This window comes from Neltuma alba, unplaced genomic scaffold (genome assembly GCF_004799145.2).
Source record: "Neltuma alba isolate B1F8T4 unplaced genomic scaffold, ASM479914v2 tig00004080_pilon, whole genome shotgun sequence".
Lineage (NCBI taxonomy): Eukaryota > Viridiplantae > Streptophyta > Magnoliopsida > Fabales > Fabaceae > Neltuma > Neltuma alba.
Genome location: NW_021633556.1, coordinates 63,453 through 81,134, shown reverse-complemented (window position 1 = coordinate 81,134; position 17,682 = coordinate 63,453). Strand labels below are relative to the sequence as shown.

The 17,682-nt window shown below is 38.3% G+C and overlaps 2 protein-coding genes across 3 annotated transcripts; one reads left to right on the top strand and one right to left on the bottom strand.

The window, feature by feature from the left end:
- Positions 1-6,584: 6,584 nt before the first annotated feature.
- On the bottom strand, positions 6,585-8,176 carry LOC114743635 (probable F-box protein At2g36090). Of its 2 annotated transcripts, none has more exons than XM_028931855.1 (2): positions 6,953-8,176; positions 6,585-6,770 (listed from the first exon to the last, which is right to left on the bottom strand). In XM_028931855.1, the coding sequence occupies exon 1, from the start codon at positions 8,098-8,100 to the stop codon at positions 7,045-7,047; it is 1,056 nt and encodes a 351-aa protein (XP_028787688.1). In that variant the 5' UTR covers positions 8,101-8,176; the 3' UTR covers positions 6,585-6,770; positions 6,953-7,044. The 2 variants fall into 2 exon arrangements, with proteins under 2 accessions (XP_028787688.1, XP_028787687.1); XM_028931854.1 differs by having other exon boundaries at positions 6,585-6,731.
- A 3,552-nt stretch (positions 8,177-11,728) lies between these two features.
- Positions 11,729-13,421, top strand: LOC114743636 (uncharacterized). The gene is made up of 3 exons (XM_028931856.1): positions 11,729-11,912; positions 12,324-12,483; positions 12,966-13,421. Exons 1-3 carry the CDS (start codon positions 11,772-11,774, stop codon positions 13,202-13,204), a joined length of 540 nt encoding a protein of 179 aa, XP_028787689.1. The 5' UTR covers positions 11,729-11,771; the 3' UTR covers positions 13,205-13,421.
- The last annotated feature ends 4,261 nt before the right edge of the window (positions 13,422-17,682 follow it).

The window sequence follows — 17,682 nt, the reverse complement described above, 5'->3', positions numbered from 1 at the left end:
TTTTTTCGCTCATCATATCCGATATGAACATGAACTTACGGACCGCCTCGCCGAATATGCCCATATTGCCATTGGGCTCAAAACGTTCATGGCTCGCCCTCCATTAGCGTCTATCACTATCCAGCTCATCCTCAGCTCCCGCTCCAGTTGTCGAGAGGCTTCGTCATCCTCCGGATATTATCTGTGTCTGAACCACGTCTTTTGGTTCAAGTATGTCCACCCGGAAGGGCAGAGCGCCTGAACCGGAATCGGAGGACTGTTTCGGTCTCCACCAACTCCGAAAGTAAGAGTTGTCGGCGGTGATAAAGGTCAACGGCGGAGATCAGTTGTGGCGTGCGGTCGAGATTATGTGCGAGTTCTAGGAATGGTGGTGAGTGGCGGGGGAATAGTAGAACAATCAGAGAAGAAAGAGCGGAAGCGTGGGGAAGCTACGGATGACGTGGCGGATGCGTGGAGATCTGGTGGCAGGCCACATAGAGTGACAGAGGTTGGCCCAGAGATCTTCTTCGGAGGCGAGGGCGCAGAGTTTGGGAGCATGGGTGGCAGCCGCTGCAAGAGCGGAGCCGTCCAGGCGAGTCAGGACGTGAGTTTGAATTATGTCCGGATGTAAGGTTAAGATGGAGGCAGCGGCACCTCCGTCGATGGCGGTTTCTGCCGCGCTTTCGGGATTGGGAATCGTCCCTGCACCAGCCATGCATATGACAGTCGATTCCAGGACTGTTGTGTTGCTTCTGTTCATTAGCTGGTTTTTATATAAAATAATAATTAACATTAACAATAAATGAATTACCAGATACTAGTAATAAGTGCGGAAAGATCTCAATAGGCTGAAGCACGTCTTGCGGCTTCGATTTCGGGGGATTATGTTTTTGGGTGATATGCACTTAAAAACTCTCACGGTGGGGGGCAACGGGTATTCGAACGAGTCAAACAAATAACTAACTCCCGAAGACTCTCCCATGCACGTGGTGACAGGTGGCAACTTTAGCATTTTGATAATTACTTGCCCTCCCTTCTCTTTTACATTAAAAACATTTAACCAATTTACGGAATCTTAGTTAAAATTAGTTAAAAATAATAAAATATATAAAAAGTATAAGCTGTTTTTCAAAATATCCTTATGGGGTGAGAGAGTATGTGGAAGAAGATATGAGGATTATTGAACTAAAGAAAAGACATTTTGAGAATAACATAATAAATATAATAAGTGTTAAAATAAGTAATAATAGGACAAAATAAGAAAGTGATAAAAAAATTTTGAGATATCTTTCAAATATTTCTTATAAACAGTGGATAGAGATGATCGTTATTTGTATAAAAAGGGATGGGATCAATATTATTTTTCAACAAGTCAAATTGTGGGGGAGATTTTGGGAAGGAAATGAATCTTCAACCAACTTAGCACGTTTGAAAACTTCACTTACGTACTTATTTTGTACTTCCTCCAGTTCAAAATATAAGCTAAATATTATCCATTACCTTATTATGAAACTAACTAAAATCAATTTAAAACAATAAATGTATAAAGCATATATATTTTTCCTAATATACCCTTATTAATGAAAAGAATAAGTAAAAGATATAATAAATGAATTAAAAAGAGAAGAGAATATATGGGGGTAAAATTAAAAAAACTTATTAAATGCTTGAACAAAAGTGAATGTTATCTTATAAAAAAAAAACCCTTTAAGAAAGTTTAGTTTATATTTTGAGCCAAAAAGAGTATTTCACAAATTATGATTAAAAAATCATTTATAACTTTATCAAATGAGCAACTATAATTTTAGATAATCATAAATTTTATAAATGAAATTTGATAGAAGTGATTTCCATTTGGATATATTTTTATAAGTGACTTTGAGAATTATTATTATTATTATATTTAATTTTTATTTATTAAAATCATTAATGGGTGTATAATTACAGACAGGTATGAATTTCATAAAATTATTTATATTTCCATAATTATTATATTTAATAATAAATACTATTAAATATAATTTAATATATGACATGAAAATTTAAATATAATTTTTATTTTTCAATTATTATTCCTCCAGTCTTTAATATAGGACCTAATTGTTGAATTGATTTTGGTTCTAAATACAAGCTTTATTTCTCATATTTATCAGTTTTTCCTAAATTATCTTTATAGGTACTCCCTCGGTCATAATCAAGTAAAAGAAAAAGAAAGGATATTAAGAAAGATGATTATAGTATTTTAGAAAAATCATGTCATATTTCTTATAATTAACTAACTTATCTAACTTTTTTAATCTAATCAATTAGTTATATAGGTCTTATATTAAGGATCGAGGAGTATTATTTAAAATAACTTGAAAATCTATGTGTAGTATAGATATTAAATAAAAGACAAGGTGTATTAAACAAGAAATAAATGAAAATAAGCAGTATTATTAAAATATAACAGGAACTTTAATAACATAAGTAAATAAATCGAATAGATCAAAAATATAAATAAGAAATAAAACTTAAATAGCAAAAATAATTAATAAAAAAATTACTTTTTGAAACTCTACCCTTCTTCACACAGTTCGTTCGCTTTGAAGCCAGCCAAGACGATTTCACCACTTTCTGGCATGTGATCATCAACCTTGGAGCTAGTTGCAGTGCTTATCATATTGATGAGCATCCTAAACTCATCAGATTTTAACTATTGAGATCTCATTCAGAATTTAAAATTTTAATTAATTATTTTTAATAAAAAATACTTTTCGAAAAGATGATAGTTGAGATATTATCTTTATTTTATATTCTATACCTCTTAAAATAATTATCTTAAACAAATAAAAATAAAAAAATTAATTAAATCTGAACCATCTAAGTGAAATTTAGATGGTCTAAATTTGATGAGTTTAAAATGCTTATTAAAGTGATGAGCAATATAACTAGTTTCAGTGAGTTTTGTGGCCGGATACCTGGTCCTCTCTCTTCATTTCTCCGTAGTAACCATAGTGCGCCCTCAAGCAGTCGGAGCAAGGCTTCTCCTCATTATCCTAGACACCGTACGTAATGAAGCTGTTTAAAATCACAAGCCATTAATTTATCATAACTTTACCACTTGTCTAGTTCTTCGTATCCCTGTATAAAGTTGATAGAGTTATTAATATATATGTTGTGTTCATTTTAAATGAACTGCAAGTGCTTCTAACTCTGGCGCTCTCAAGGGGTTCGGCGGCGGCGGCGATAGTTTACTTGGCCCCCAATGGGAATTAGGCAACGAATTGGCTTGCCGTCTACGGTCAGTTTACTGATTTCTGTCAGGCAACAAGTGGAGCAGTGGTTTCATCCTTAGTTGCTGTGCTTCTTTTGGAATTCTTGATCATCATGTCCGCTTTTACCTTCCCAAGGAAGCACTAGACTGCACCCATAATAAGCTCGTCCTGGGGCTTGGATTGCTGGCTTAATTAATTCTTCTCGTGAAACCCCCCCCCCCCGGGTGCATTCCCAGCCTGGTCTCGTTTAAGTTCTGCAAGCTTCCTTCTGTTAACACTGATTACTTGCACTGATTTGGCAATGGAATTCATTCTGAATTCATGTAATTGTACAAGGTTTTCTTTAATCGATTTTTTCTTCGTCTCGTGACTCGTGAGGGAGTTAGATGGGTGACGTGCTAAAAGTATTGCCCAAACAGCTTCATATCAGTCGTAAAGGTGTTGTCTGACTGTGGTTATAATAATTAAAGGGAGAAAAAGGCAAAGAAATTCAACACAAAATGGAGAATATTACTCTAATTTATGCCAAGGGTGGTTGACGAACTGGTAACCACTCAACCCTGGGTTGAGGAATTTCCACAACGTCACGTGCTTAATAAATTTATGATGGTTCCCCCCATAATTTATCATTCGAACCCCCCTAATTTAATATATATTTTTTTTATTGTGCAAGGTATTAAAGATGTTAGTGACGCAAGTTGTGAATAAAACTTTATAGGTCAAACATATGTTGTATTGCGCCCTACCAACTTCAATTTGGTCATAAGGAAGAAAGGGAGTGGTACGAAATATCAAGATTAAACATGAGGTTTTAATTTTATTTATAATATTAATAAATACTAATATTCTTGATGACAAAAAAACACCTATATTATTAATATATATGTTGGGTTTTGTAATGAGTCCATGGATTAAAATAGGTCCAAGCCCATTTAGGTAAGTAAGCCTTATAATCTGCTCTGAAGCTAGAGGTGGACATGGATCACAAACTCATCCTTTGTGGGTGAGTGTATGTGTAAGAGATATATATATATATATATATATATATATCTCTCTCAAATCACATCACATTTGAGCAGCAGCAGAAGCTTGCTATGGATCATCCGAAGCTCTGTAATTTCCCAAGTCTTCTTATTTTAGAATTTTTTCCCTTTCTTAAATTTGTTGTGGTATTTTTTTTTTGGTGTATTTTTACCCCAAAAAAAATCAAAATCTTCTCTCTTTACGAGAAAGAAGAACTTCAAGGAAATTTAAGAATTTAAAGTTTGAACACTGTTTGATTTAATAAGAAGAGAAAGGAATTTTTAATTATCTTTTGTTCTGTGATATGAAAGCAGAGAGAAAAAAGGAGATTGATTTTAGTATGAAGCAGCCGAAGTGAAGTCTGAGCCAGGGTTCATGGTTGTCTCCGTCAAACGGAAATGTCTGAGGCGAAGAAATTGACGCGCAGCGAAGACGCTAGATCTCGCCGTACTCGAAAGGATGGATCCATGCCTCGACAGAATTGTGTTTCTGCGGCGCACCGATCGATCTCTTTATGACTTCGACACCAAGACGACTCCGTGTTCGTTCTTTGACTGGTTTTATTCCCTAATATTTCCCATGTGTCTATAGAACATGCTGTGATTATTGTTCTGGACCATACATCTTCACTCACCTTGTAATGCTAAGACATCAAATCCCGCGTTTTCGGTTTTGAATTCCTCTGGGGAGATGTGAGATAGTCTGCCGATAGTATTATGAGCATTTTATTATGATCCACAGTTGCGTCTTTCTTTCGTGCTGAAACTAATACACGAGATTGGAAGTCTTGTTTATTGTAGCTGGCCTCAGGAGGTGATAAATCATAAATGCTGTCTCTGGACTGGACTTTGTTTCTTCAGTATAAGTTCTCCCAAAATGATTCAAGCAGACTCAGATCATCATCGGTTGATTTTATTCAGGAATACTCGGACACCCTTTCAGTTCATAGTAAAGAACAATAGCCAACCAACAGTCGTCAGTTTGCGGCCACCTTTCAGCAGCCATTGCGAATCCAGTGGACAGAATGAATTACGAGTCACCTAATATCTGTTATATATAATTGTAGTACATCTTTGTATTTTGTTCTGTTGCTGTGATGTTAATCCACATGGTTGCAGTATAAGTTTAAAGTGCCGGGAAGCTTGAACCAAGTCATGAACTGCTACCTTATTTCCATTCCAAATGTTAGATAGCTACAACTTGTAATGCTGTTTCTACGTGAAATACTCACCTTCCTAGATGGACGTAAGACTCAAATAATATTCATCTTCCTACTTAACCGCTTTTGCTTTCTAATCTTTAACCTCACAGATAATTTAGTTTTGAAAGAACAACTGCATATAAATCGGTAACAGCGTAACGGTGACTAGTGAAATGGAAGTGGAAATATGTAGTTTGAACTTTGAAGACAAGGTCACTGTAAGGATATCACCCTGTCCTTGTAAACTTACTGTATGTTCGAATGTGTTGATTCAACATTCGACCTGTTCCGTATCTGATTTCTGCTTTATCAATTTATAATTTAAACCGCCACTTTCCATCATGGGTGATCAAGGTTTTGTACCTTGTGTATTATGCTGATGTTTTCCCTATATTGTAGTGAGATTGAGATATTTAGATTATTCTACATATTTTGATTTATGAATAAATGCCCACGAACAAAGGTATTGAAAATAACGAAAAATAAAATTGGTGAAGGTTGGAAATGGGTGAGACACGTTTGAAACAGAGATATTTAGATTATGCAGTATGCAATTCTGTGCTCATGTATTTATCATGGCTTTGACTATTGGATAGCATGAAAATGATTTAAAACCTCAAACTCCCACCTACTTTGTGGGAGGATTAAAAGTAATAATTAAAACTTATGACAGGTGACGCGACAGATGTGTTGTGTTCTGTTTGATTTCCCTTTCAGCTGGAGGCCTACCCGCATTAAAGTGACAAAAGATAGTAGATAACTAATGGTATGTGAATGTGGTTCCAATCTAGATGATCTAACGAAACACATTAAAATGGGTTCAATCTAATGAAACCCTTTCCTAATTTCTATTGTTTTTCTCCCCACGACCCTACATATTTCTGTCTAAAGCACACAATTTCTTGAACATGAGTAGAAGGATCCATTCTCCGCCTTAAAATTAGAAATGCAAAGCTGTTTGTGTGTGGAATTATACTCTACCAGGAGTTATGAGTTTGATTTTTATTTATGGGGAGGAGGGAAGGGGTTTTCCCTAGAGTACCACCCACTACTATTGTCATTTGTCAGCATTTGGAAGCCCCGTGAGGCGGCGCAAATATGGGCAGAGTTATGAGCCGCCTCGGTTTGCATTACATGAATTTATTAGCCCTCGAAAAGATGAAGAGCAGCAAATGTATTGTACTCTATAACGATGAGATGCCAGTTTCAAGCCTGAGATACCTGCCTGGGCACTTATTCGGGTGCTTTAGGACGAACTTAGGAATCTGGTTCTGCGTTAAAAATGATTGAAATGAGTTTTGAAAGACTAACTGCACATATAAATCGGTAGCAACAGTAAGTGAATAACTGCAGAGTGGCGTTTATAATGAAGGCAAAAAGAAGTGGCTCAGTGAGTGACTTGGACGCAGGAATTTCGAGCTCCAGTTTTAAAATGGAAAAGGAAAAAAAAAAAAAAAGAAATGGAATCAGCGGAGAGCACAATTATACGTACGTTTAAAGGAATGAATGAGTTGAATTGGAGGGAAGCTTCAGATTCTGGACATGCCTGACGTAATGCCATCAGCCTCTGTTCTGTTATCATGTCTACACTCTGCACACAACAAAATTGTAAAGAAGACCCACAAACGACAACGTAGCGAGGCACACGCACACCATATCCAAAGCCCCCTCTCTCCTCATCATTTTCTCTTTCCTCTCCCTCTTCCGATTACCAAACATTCCGTATCCCTCCCTACCTCTATTCTTACTCTCCCTTTTGCCCTCCAACGCCCTCTGTAAAATCAACAAACTGTCCCTCCCCTTCAAGTTCATCCCATCCATGTCCTCCATCTGCAAGCTCCCCTCCCTCACCTGCATTTCCCTTCCCTCCGCCCCTATGAGCGTCATCAACACATTACACAGCGCTAGCTCCGACGACGATCCTTTTTCTCCCCCCATGACTGACGCGAACTTCACCTCCACCTCCCCGCTCAGCCAGTGCCGTTGCACCGATACCGGCTTCTGGCTCGAAACATTCATCGCTCGCCCTCCGCTCGAGTCTATCACTATCCAGCTCAGCGTCAGCTCCTCCGCGAGCTCCCGACACCTGTCCTTATTCTCCGGATATCTCACTACTGTTTGAACCACGTCTTTCGGCTCTAGTATGTCCACGCGGAAGGGCGAGCACCTGAACCAATCGGAGACTGTTTCGGTCTCCACCACCTTGGAAAGCAAGAGTTCTCGGCGGTAATAAAGGTCGATGGCGGAGATCAGTTCCGGAGTGCGGTCGAGATTGATGTGCGAGTTTCGAGGAGTGGTCGTGATTGGCCGGGGTATAGTGGAAGAATCGGAGAAGAAAGACCGGAAACCGTGGGGGAAACTCCGGATGACGTGGTGGAGGCGTGGAGAGCTGGTGGAAGGCCACGTGGAGTGACAGAGGCTGACCCAGAGATCTTCTTGGGAGGAGAGGGCGTAGAGTTGAGAGCATGTGGCGGCAGCCGATGCGAGAGCGGAGCCGTCAAGGCGAGACAGGATGTGAGTTTGAATTATATCCGGAGGTAAGGTTGAGAAGAGGGTGGCGGCGGCGCCTCCGTCTATGGCGGTTTCTGCCATGCTTTTGGGAGTGGGAATCGTGGATGTTACGCAAGGAGAAGGAGCCATGCTCAAGAAAGGTTTTCCGTAGGTAGTGATATTTAATAGTGATTGTGAAGATAGGCTAGGCCTTGTTTGTTACATAGGATTGAGGAGTTAGCACAGGGATTGGCCCAAACCGTCCTGTTTGGTAGGAGGGTTAGGAAGTACCTTGGAATTGAGAAATGCCACGTAGGCGGGATTACCCAAACCCACCACTCCCCCTGATATTCCTGAACCTACCTTCGGGTTGAAAAATTTTGGGACAAAATTATCCTTGTTTGAACTTGAAATTGCCTTCACCGCGCCATCTCCTCTCACCTTTGTCTCTCATCTTCTCATTTTTTCATCTCCCTCTCTCAAGGTCCTTCTTACTAAACGGTCAGAAAAATATCAGCATTCATCTCACCTTCGTTCATGTCTTCAATATCCTTCTTTCCAGACAGTCAACACCATCAGCGATCTTGCAACAATGACGGCATTTGCAAATTCACCATTTTTGTGCACTAACAGTGTTTTTTTCCTGATCAAAGAGGCGATATCTGGAGATAGAAGAAGGAGGTCACCATCAACAAAAATCAAATCTAAATGAATGCAAAATGAGAGATGAAATCGAATATTGAGATTTGTGGAAAAATAAGCAAGCAATCAAATCAAAGGTGACTTGTTACTGCTAAAATATAACACCCTCAATTGAAACTGGACGACTCAAGATTTGTGAAAGTCAAGACGAAAGTGGGCAATATTGCATCTGGTTTGTTATTAGAAAAGATCGCACATGGGTTTCATTAGAAAAGATCGCATATTGGGTTTGAAATTTGGGGTTACATAGGGGTAATATAGTCTTTTACCAATTAATAACATATCATTTAACAAATTTAGTAAAACCAGTCCCTTCAAATATTACCTCACACCAAACAAAATTTTAAAAACCCATTCCCACTCCCAATCCTATGTTCACTCCCATTGCCACTCCCACTCCTAATCCCTTAAAATTCAATAACTCCTGCCAAACAGGGCCTAATGGGGCAGATTTTGGGAAAGTCACGTAGCTTGGACCTTTATATAAAGAAGGAAGTAGCTATGCCTATACATGGGCGAGGATAGAGGGGTGAAAAGTTGCTTTTCAAATGCGCCGTTCATTTTCGTTGTTTAATAGTACTTTTTTGCCCTCACACCTTCGTTGACTCCTGCATTCTTTTACTGGCCTGGTGCAGTCAAAGAAGTAATCCTAGGATCTCCGGGTGACTAATGACTGTAGCCACAAGACATAGCGTGGGTATTTCTTAGGAATTAAAATGTGACCGCTCTTGCAATTAATCCATAGACTAAACGGATTGACTCGCGACTGTGCCATATCGTCGCATGGTTTATTTGACGTTGAGATGGAAACTATCTTACACGTGTATCAAAATCAATAAAGAGAACTACAATGGAGTAAAAAAAAAAATTGTGAAACAAGTTTTGAAATTTTAATTTTTTTATTCTAAAGTTTTTAATTGTACCCTGTTTAGATTATTATTAAGATTTCTTAGTATATATTTTTTTTTGGATCTCATGTCTAGCTGTCTTATGAGTTATCAAGCTTTCCTGAAAACTATCTTACACTCAGTTCTGGTCAGTCACGTTTTTAACTGTCTTATTCATTTTTTTTTTTTATAAATTATAACCCTCCTCTCAATACTATTGAATCACAACATGATTAATATCCTCCGATTAAATTTCAATTAAGAGTGGGCAGTTGAGGGATCCAAACCCTGACAATTTAGCAGTTTTATCATTATGGCAGATTTGTGTTTGGTTTTACATTAAAAATCATTAAGAGGGTGTTTAGATATAAATAAAATCATGGTTTTAAAAATATTTTTACAGTATACAAAATAAATATATAAAAAAATTTGTCTCGATTTATCAAAAACACTTTTGAGAAGTGGTTTTGAGATGTACCAAACACCCCCCTAAAACCATTATCTCTGCTCAGAGTAGGCGGTGAAAGACTGGAGTGATGCCGTGTCAAATCGTTTTCTAGGGCGATATGTTTTCCGCAAGCGTTTATCACGTTTGGGGCCGGGTCGTGACACTTGCTGATTTTTGTTTTGTTGTTCTTTAATGCCGCTAAGCTACCAAAACGGTAATTAAAAGCGGAAGATAGACTCCTCAAGTGGCGTCATATGGCCTGTACCAGACCTGGGCGGGTTTGGGCTTATTATTCAAGAGGGCTTCAATGTCTGCGTGTGATTTTCACTTCACAACATAATTAAGCCATCACCGATTTTATTTATTTATTGGGTAAACCCAATATTTTCATCTTATTCATGGCACATTCAATATCATGAGCTTGATTAAAAAAATAAAATTTAGATAATAGATGACATTGAGAAATAATCACTTTGTTTATTTATTTATAAAAACGCTACTGTTTTTATAGGATACGTTTAATTCGTAGCTGTTCAACCAGTCCACGTGTCGCCTTCGAGTACAGAGAGGGAGTATTATGGAACCTTAAGTGATAGTCTACCACGAAGAAATTAATATGGGGTCTAGAATTGATAAACTATTTTAATTTGGCTTGATGCCTGCCTTTCATTTCTTTTTTGTAGCTGAGAACTTATTTATTTTGGTTTGGCTCGACTTATAGCTTAAAGTACTAACAAAGCCATGCTTTTCTCGTCCGCGTGTTGTTGGATGCAGAAGTCATGGCCGGCAATAAAACTGAAAATAGAAACGAATATGAAATTGCCTGTTTTGGCCTGTATATATGTCAAATTATGTCAACTAAATATGAACAAAGCAAAAAATTAAGTGGCGGGGAGGGTGAAGCAGTTAAATAAGCGTAAAGACCTTATGCAACAAAGGCCCTGTCCACTCTCATCAGTGATATATATGTATTCACTTGTTTTGTCGATCATATGGTTTGGTCAGTTGACTGTCTTTTAATTATGCATAGAGAGAGAGACAGGCGGGGTCGGGCAGCGCGCGCATGTGAAGCATTATTCTATGTAGTTAAAAGACGTCCCCCCCCCCCCCCCCAACTATTCCATTCCAGATTTTAATATTATTTTATTATGTTGTGGGAGACTAACCTCTATAACTAGACTCAAATCCTGTTGGTAAAACTTTTTTTTTTCCTTAATTCAAATATTCAATGGACCCGTCATTCTTGCGACATCTTCGTGTACTCTAAATCTTCATTCATGAGGATTCCTAAACCTTTTTTATTTTTGGTGACTAGCGTGTGTCTTCCCAACTAATTTAAGAGGGTATTTGGATGGAAAACAAATCATAGTTTTATAAATGATTTTATGAAATACAAAAAAAAATATGTGAGATGAGTTTTAGCTCGACTTATGTGAAAACATTTTCTCAAAGTGCTTCCAAACACCCATTTGGTATAAGTGAAATGAAGGGAAAGGGAGGAGAGGAAAAATTCCAGAAGTGAAGTTTTAAAATTTTAATGAAAAGAATATATAACATAAAAAAAAAATTCAATTATGAATTCATTAAAAAAAAATTTCTCTTTTCCTTCTTTTCATTTCTCTTATACCAAACGGATCCTAAGCCTAACTCAACCCAAAGGCAACTTATATTGGGCCTTTGACCCAAGCATCTTAACCCGTGATCGTTGCAGACGGTGGGGTTATTCGGCAACCTCAGACAAGGCGGAGCGATTGAACTCAACAGTCGCAATTTGGCGCCCCGAAATGAAAGTGAGGGTAGTGTGCAGGAAAATTTACGATTACATGCGCTATGATCTCAAAGAAATTGCTTTCCCTTCCTCCTTGCCCGATCCTCCTCATCTTGTTAAAAAGCGTCGCAAGATGACCTGGGATGAGCGCATTTGGGTAATCTATTTCCCCCCTCCAATTTTTTTCCTTTGGCTTCTACGTTGTTTTGCCGCCGCTGGTTTTGGCATTGATTCTGGGTTCTCAATTTTCCTCCGAACTATTCATGATTCCCAAAATCAGTGAGGCTAGGCTTTTTCTCACTCCCAGGTTATTCGCCTGCTCTAATTGCAACTTGAGCATTCTAGTGTCCGCACTCTTTATTTGTGCATTTGTTTATTTTCTCTGTTTTGCCACATTTCTAAGCATCATGTTGGACTTTAAGGAGGTTAACATGATTTCCTATGTTTTTACCGATGTTTTTAGTGAATAAAGTGCGATTTTAAGATGCTGAATTTTAGTTAATTGACATTTTGATACATGGTCGACAAGTTTCATAGCTGCAATACACCTATTATTTTCATTCCTTAGGTATTGAAGAAAGCGGTTAGGCTTTACGCTGCTAGCTGGGTTCGGGACATCGGTCCTGATCTTCGGCCACATGAATATAAGAAAGACGAATTGACTGAAGAAGCCAATAAAGGAAAGAAAACTCCTCAACAAACGGAACCCTCTGTCCTGGAGGATCTTGGTATAATCTCTCTCTAAATTGAGATCAATATTGTCATGTTGTTTGAGTTGTCGGTTGATCACAAAAAGTCAAGAATATTAAGAGTGAATGTACAATGTATGTTACCCTCAGTCCTGGAGGCGCATGTAATAGTTAGGAATTAATGGTTATTTATTATTTGTCTTCCAACATTTCAGCATTTTGAGGAGAAAAAATACTTTGTTTTTTAAGTGGTGAAAGAACCTTCTTTCGATTTTTTTCCCCTTGGACAATGATGAGAAGGCAACTAATCCTGAAGAAGTCGTGGCACAAAAAAATAGCATCGTTTTTAAAACTGCATAGAACTCTCTGTTCTTGCTGTTCATGTTGCTCCATGCATTTGAGTTCAATTTGTTGCGATGGCTGGTTTAGTTTAAGAATTCCCTTTTTGCTTGTTTTTCTATATCATTATTTTAGCTCTCCTATGAATTGTTTTCACCATTTTTTCAATGGTAAATAAATAGCTGTGGCTGCCAGAGGAGGAATGGAGACTCTTAGACCTGCGTTACAGCGCATATACATGACCAGAGCTTCTGCGTATAGAGATGCTCTCAAAAATTTTATAGAAGGGTACCAAGAGGGAGTTCAACGAGTAATGGAGAAGAAGGAAGGTGCTAAACCTGAAGATGCCATTCAGCAAGTGATGGAGAACAAAGAAGATTCTAAACCTGAAGATGCCAAAGTAACCAAAAAATCAGCTTGAACTTTTTTATAGGTGGCTAGGTGTTAATTCTTCTCCGGCACATATTTAGTCTGAGGTACTCAACTTTGCAGAAATTAGGGGCAACCCCCTTGAGTTCAAGGGTTTTATTGTACATTACGCTGAATAGACCCTTTTTTACACGCGCGCGCGCGCGCGCAAGTATATCGACTGGATTCTCTGGTGTTTTATATTATCTATTGTGAATGCTGTTTGGATAGTGGCTGACCATATGGGCCCTGTAATAGTTTCACAACACTGCAAAACTATACAAGGAACAATTCTTAGCTGGCGCGGAGTAAAACAGAAACGGGAAAAAGAATTGAGAATGAGAAAAGTTTACTGCCGTAGATATAACACTAGCATGTTATAACATTTTGCGATCAATCAATCATACAATATTTTTCTATACCTTTTCACCTTTCTTCAAATTATTTCTTCACGCACCATGCATGCCATTAATTTAATTGTTTGAGAAAAGTAAACCAAGACGAAGGTTCTTGTAAACGGGACTATTCCGAGCCGTTCAAAAGCTTGGTAACATCGGTGGTCAGTTCTGTGTATCAGCAGAAGCCAACTTGGTTCTGCAACCGGAGGCCTCTTCCCACCCTATCTCCGCACGATGGATAGAAGATAATTACCGACACGAATTCGTTCTTTCAACTGTTGGCACTGCACGTTTTTTTCCTTGCCCGTGCCCGATTTGAAAGGACCTTCTTAAAGATGAAATGTGACTCGCAAACTTTCATCTGACGCTTTCTAGACAGGGGACTATTGTTTCAATCCAATGTAGTATGGTATTGCATGTGGCCAGTTTGTTTGGCTATAGGTGACCTAATTTGCGAGACAGCATCGTCTATAATGGGATGCCATCTTTTCCTGTGAAAACATGTATATGGCAGACAAATTCAGTGATGAGAAGGTAGGTTGAACAGTTGTTTGATTTCATCGTGGAGCCTGAAATGACTGAAAATGATTCGCACCAGATGAAAGACCAGACAGAGATTAAGGCCCCAACAAACCATTTGACGCTTCAACTTTTGGTTGATGAGACTGCTGAATTGGCCCAGTCCATATAATAAAGCTCGCACTTACATTACTGGTTTAAATTGTTGGGGTATAGAATCTTACAAGTTTAGGAAAGCGCCTAAATTCTCGACGTGTTTATGTGTCATTGATAACCCACGGGTTTGTTCCCATTCTTTCCCAAGCATCAGTTTTGGATTATCACTACCATGTCATGGAAGAAGTGAAACTTTGTTGACAGCACATATCTGATGCTCTTATGGGATGAGAGTTAATTGGGCATGCTGAATCTTGTCCCTTTCGGACTTGTGGCAAAAATCCCCATATGAAAATATGCAGATAATAGCTACATTATGAGTAATCAATCTAGTTCTTATGTAACTTGGATTCGTTTGCTTTCTGTGATTGGAAGGGGAATGGTGGGGAAAAAAACACATGGAATTCACAACTTGACACTTTTTACGTGGATTGTAAAGGAGAGGGAGGGCCGGACTCGCTGATGGTTTGTGTAGTCACATGGTTTTTCCCTATTATTCTTCCCTTTTCATGTCAGCAGTGTGTTCCACTCATACATAATTGCATTACCCCTGCAGCTCCGATCCATTATTTTCTCCAACTTAAAATGTAAGACTAATCTTGTAATCTAATTTATACTATAAAATGGGTTTACATTTAACACCATAATAATATATTAATATACATGTATCAGTTTTTTTAAAATTTTAAATCTTTGATTAGCCGTTATCTTTTTTTTTTTTAACTACAGAAAAGTTTAGATGAATTGAGTTCTGAAAGCTTATCAAGGTCAGGACATGCCAACAAGGTCATCATATTAGCAGTGAGATTTGAATTCACAGTCTTATAGATTATGAGTCGATTAATTATAACAAACTCTTGTTGGTACTGTTATCTTTTTTCATTGTTCAACAACAAACACCACGTAATTGTCGACCCGCTCACCACTTGGAGAGCGAGCCCCCCGGAACATTGAACGCCTGATAAAGGCGACCCCGGTGGGCCTTTCGCGTAAATCCTTATGGGCCCCCTTATTATCAAAACCTTGTTTTTTTTAAAACAAAAAAATTTCTGCCATTATGAAAAATTTTGTTCAACTCTAGCGCCTAACTTGTTTGAAAATTGAGTCCATCAGGCAGCTTTGAATCCAGCCACACTTTGAACACTAGCTTGTGATCGCATCAGCCTAGGCTGCTCAACTGCGTAGTACTGAGTCGTCAGAAGCTGGATCACAGTGTTCTTTAATCATTTTTTCCTCTGTGGAGGAGAGCGGATAAGTACTTGTACTGGTGCGTATTTACAATTTTAGTGCGATGAATCATTGATCATCAAAAGCTACTTCATTGACGAGTCACGTTCTGTTTCCGCAACCCCTTGCTGTCGTTTCCACAAGCACTTGGTCGTACTCACCATAAAGGTTGAACTCGCAGCACACTCTTGCTTTATGTCCATCTTCCCCTGATAAATAAAACCTTGGTGTGGTCGCACGCGAAGCTGGGAATTTTTCATACCGCGTCTGGGTCACTTCCACCCGAAGTTTAATGGTTCGCTTGAGATATGAAATGAAAAGTTGAAATGACTCACAAAAGGGGTCCAGAAGCCGAAGCGATCGTCGCCTGAGTTTGCTTCTGACAGTTTCGGCCTTTGCATGACTTTGCTAATATTATTATAGGACACTATGGAGTTCGTGAGGACTGACGAGAAGCCGTGGATCCAAGGATTTGTGGACAAGACAATTCAACGTGGCAAGTGACAACCTTATACTGTGTCACTATTTTCCACTTGCTTTAAGCTCGTCTTTTTTCTATGTAGCTTTTGATCTCCTTTCTCTTCTTTCCCATTTGTGATTAAACATTTCATCTGGCCGGTAATAATGTCACAGTCTGTATAGAAATCCGCCCCCTCCCTCCTTCTCCCTCCAATTGTTTAGTGGCCTTGTTTGTTTATAGCGTGCAGATGCATAAAATCTTGCAAAAAGTCTACGGAGGACACATATATTGCTCATTCACTCCTTTAGTGGGGACCAAAGGCTTTGTGTTGACGTGCTTGTGTTGAGTTTCTTCTTGGGGGTTCCCATCTGCTTAATTTTCATCCACATGTTAAATTGCTGATGACAAATAAAGATAAACAGATAACCAACTTCCTTGTCATTACCATCACCATCATCACATGTGAATTCAGGGACCAGAAAATAATTAGCTTTGTTTCGTGTTCATACTGCTGATACCAACAAAAAAAAATATGAATAATATATATAAAGCCTTATTTCAAAGCAAAGAACTTTTTCGTTTTTTATACTCTTCTAATCATTAATATAAGATCTATTTAATTAATTTGATTAGATTAAAGAAGCTATGTAAGTTACTTAATTTTAAAACATGACATATTTTTTCTAAAACACTATAATCATTTTCTTTAATATCTCTTCCCTCTCTTCTACTTAATTATAATTAAGGGAGTATTCATATGGGTAATTAAAAAAAAATATTAAATATGAGAAATAGGTCTTATATGTAAAACTAAAATCAATTCAATAATTATGTCATATATTAAGAATCGGAGGAGTATTTCTTATAAGTTCAAAAATAGATATTAAGAATCCGAGATTACAAACCAGACCAAACTAGCTATAACCTCCTGCATACAGAGGTTTTGTATCACACTACAAAGCCTCTAAAGCAAAAATCTTTTAATTAAATATTGATCATATTCACCTCAAATTTTATGCTCATTCAGCTCGCCGGGGGGGAATGCAATATTGTTGAGGAGGCTTTGTGTGAGCATGGATTTTACCCATTGAAATTGCTGTAGCGGCACAGAAAACCGTAACACGTCCAGCCACCCACCCCCACCCACTCAACCACGCCATTTGGCTTTAGAACACACACCATGACTCTGCACCATACCCCTCCACATATACTATGATGAGCCCTTTAGAAAAATCTCCAGGCAGAATCTCAACAGTAGTTCATTCAGATTCCTCCTTTCTCATCTTCAAGGACCTAAATTCTCCCTTCGCCCCTTGCTTATGTCAGCTGGCTCCCTCCACGGGTCCCACTTCTCTCACTCCTACATTCCATCCTCCTTCTTCGTCGGGTTCCTTTCTTACTAAGCATTACTTGTTCATCACTCCTGCCACTTGGGCTTCAAAGTTGGTATGAAAATCAGGGATGGTTTTACTTCTTTCTTTTTTATAATCATTTTACTCTCTCTCTCTCTCTCATTCGCGGAGTTTGAGGAAGGAAGCCGACAAATAGGTTAAATAGGTCAATTCCGGATGTCACATCCACAGATCTTTATCCTCGGCGATTGCTTATCTGGTTGACATCCTGCTGTAATTATACAGGCTCTGCATCTCCAAGCATTCAATTAATTACCCACCAAGTCACCCACCTTTTTTTTTGAGTTTTAAATCAACAGACAAACAAAGTATCCGTAAA

Bases quoted from the DNA above. Each gene is read 5' to 3' on its own strand.
- LOC114743635 (XM_028931855.1), bottom strand. From the start codon at position 8,100: ATGGCTCCTTCTCCTTGCGTAACATCCACGATTCCCACTCCCAAAAGC.
- LOC114743636 (XM_028931856.1), top strand. From the start codon at position 11,772: ATGAAAGTGAGGGTAGTGTGCAGGAAAATTTACGATTACATGCGCTAT. The intron at 11,913-12,323 runs GTAATCTATTTC...TTCATTCCTTAG, and splicing joins CCTGGGATGAGCGCATTTGG to GTATTGAAGAAAGCGGTTAG. The intron at 12,484-12,965 runs GTATAATCTCTC...GTAAATAAATAG, and splicing joins CTCTGTCCTGGAGGATCTTG to CTGTGGCTGCCAGAGGAGGA.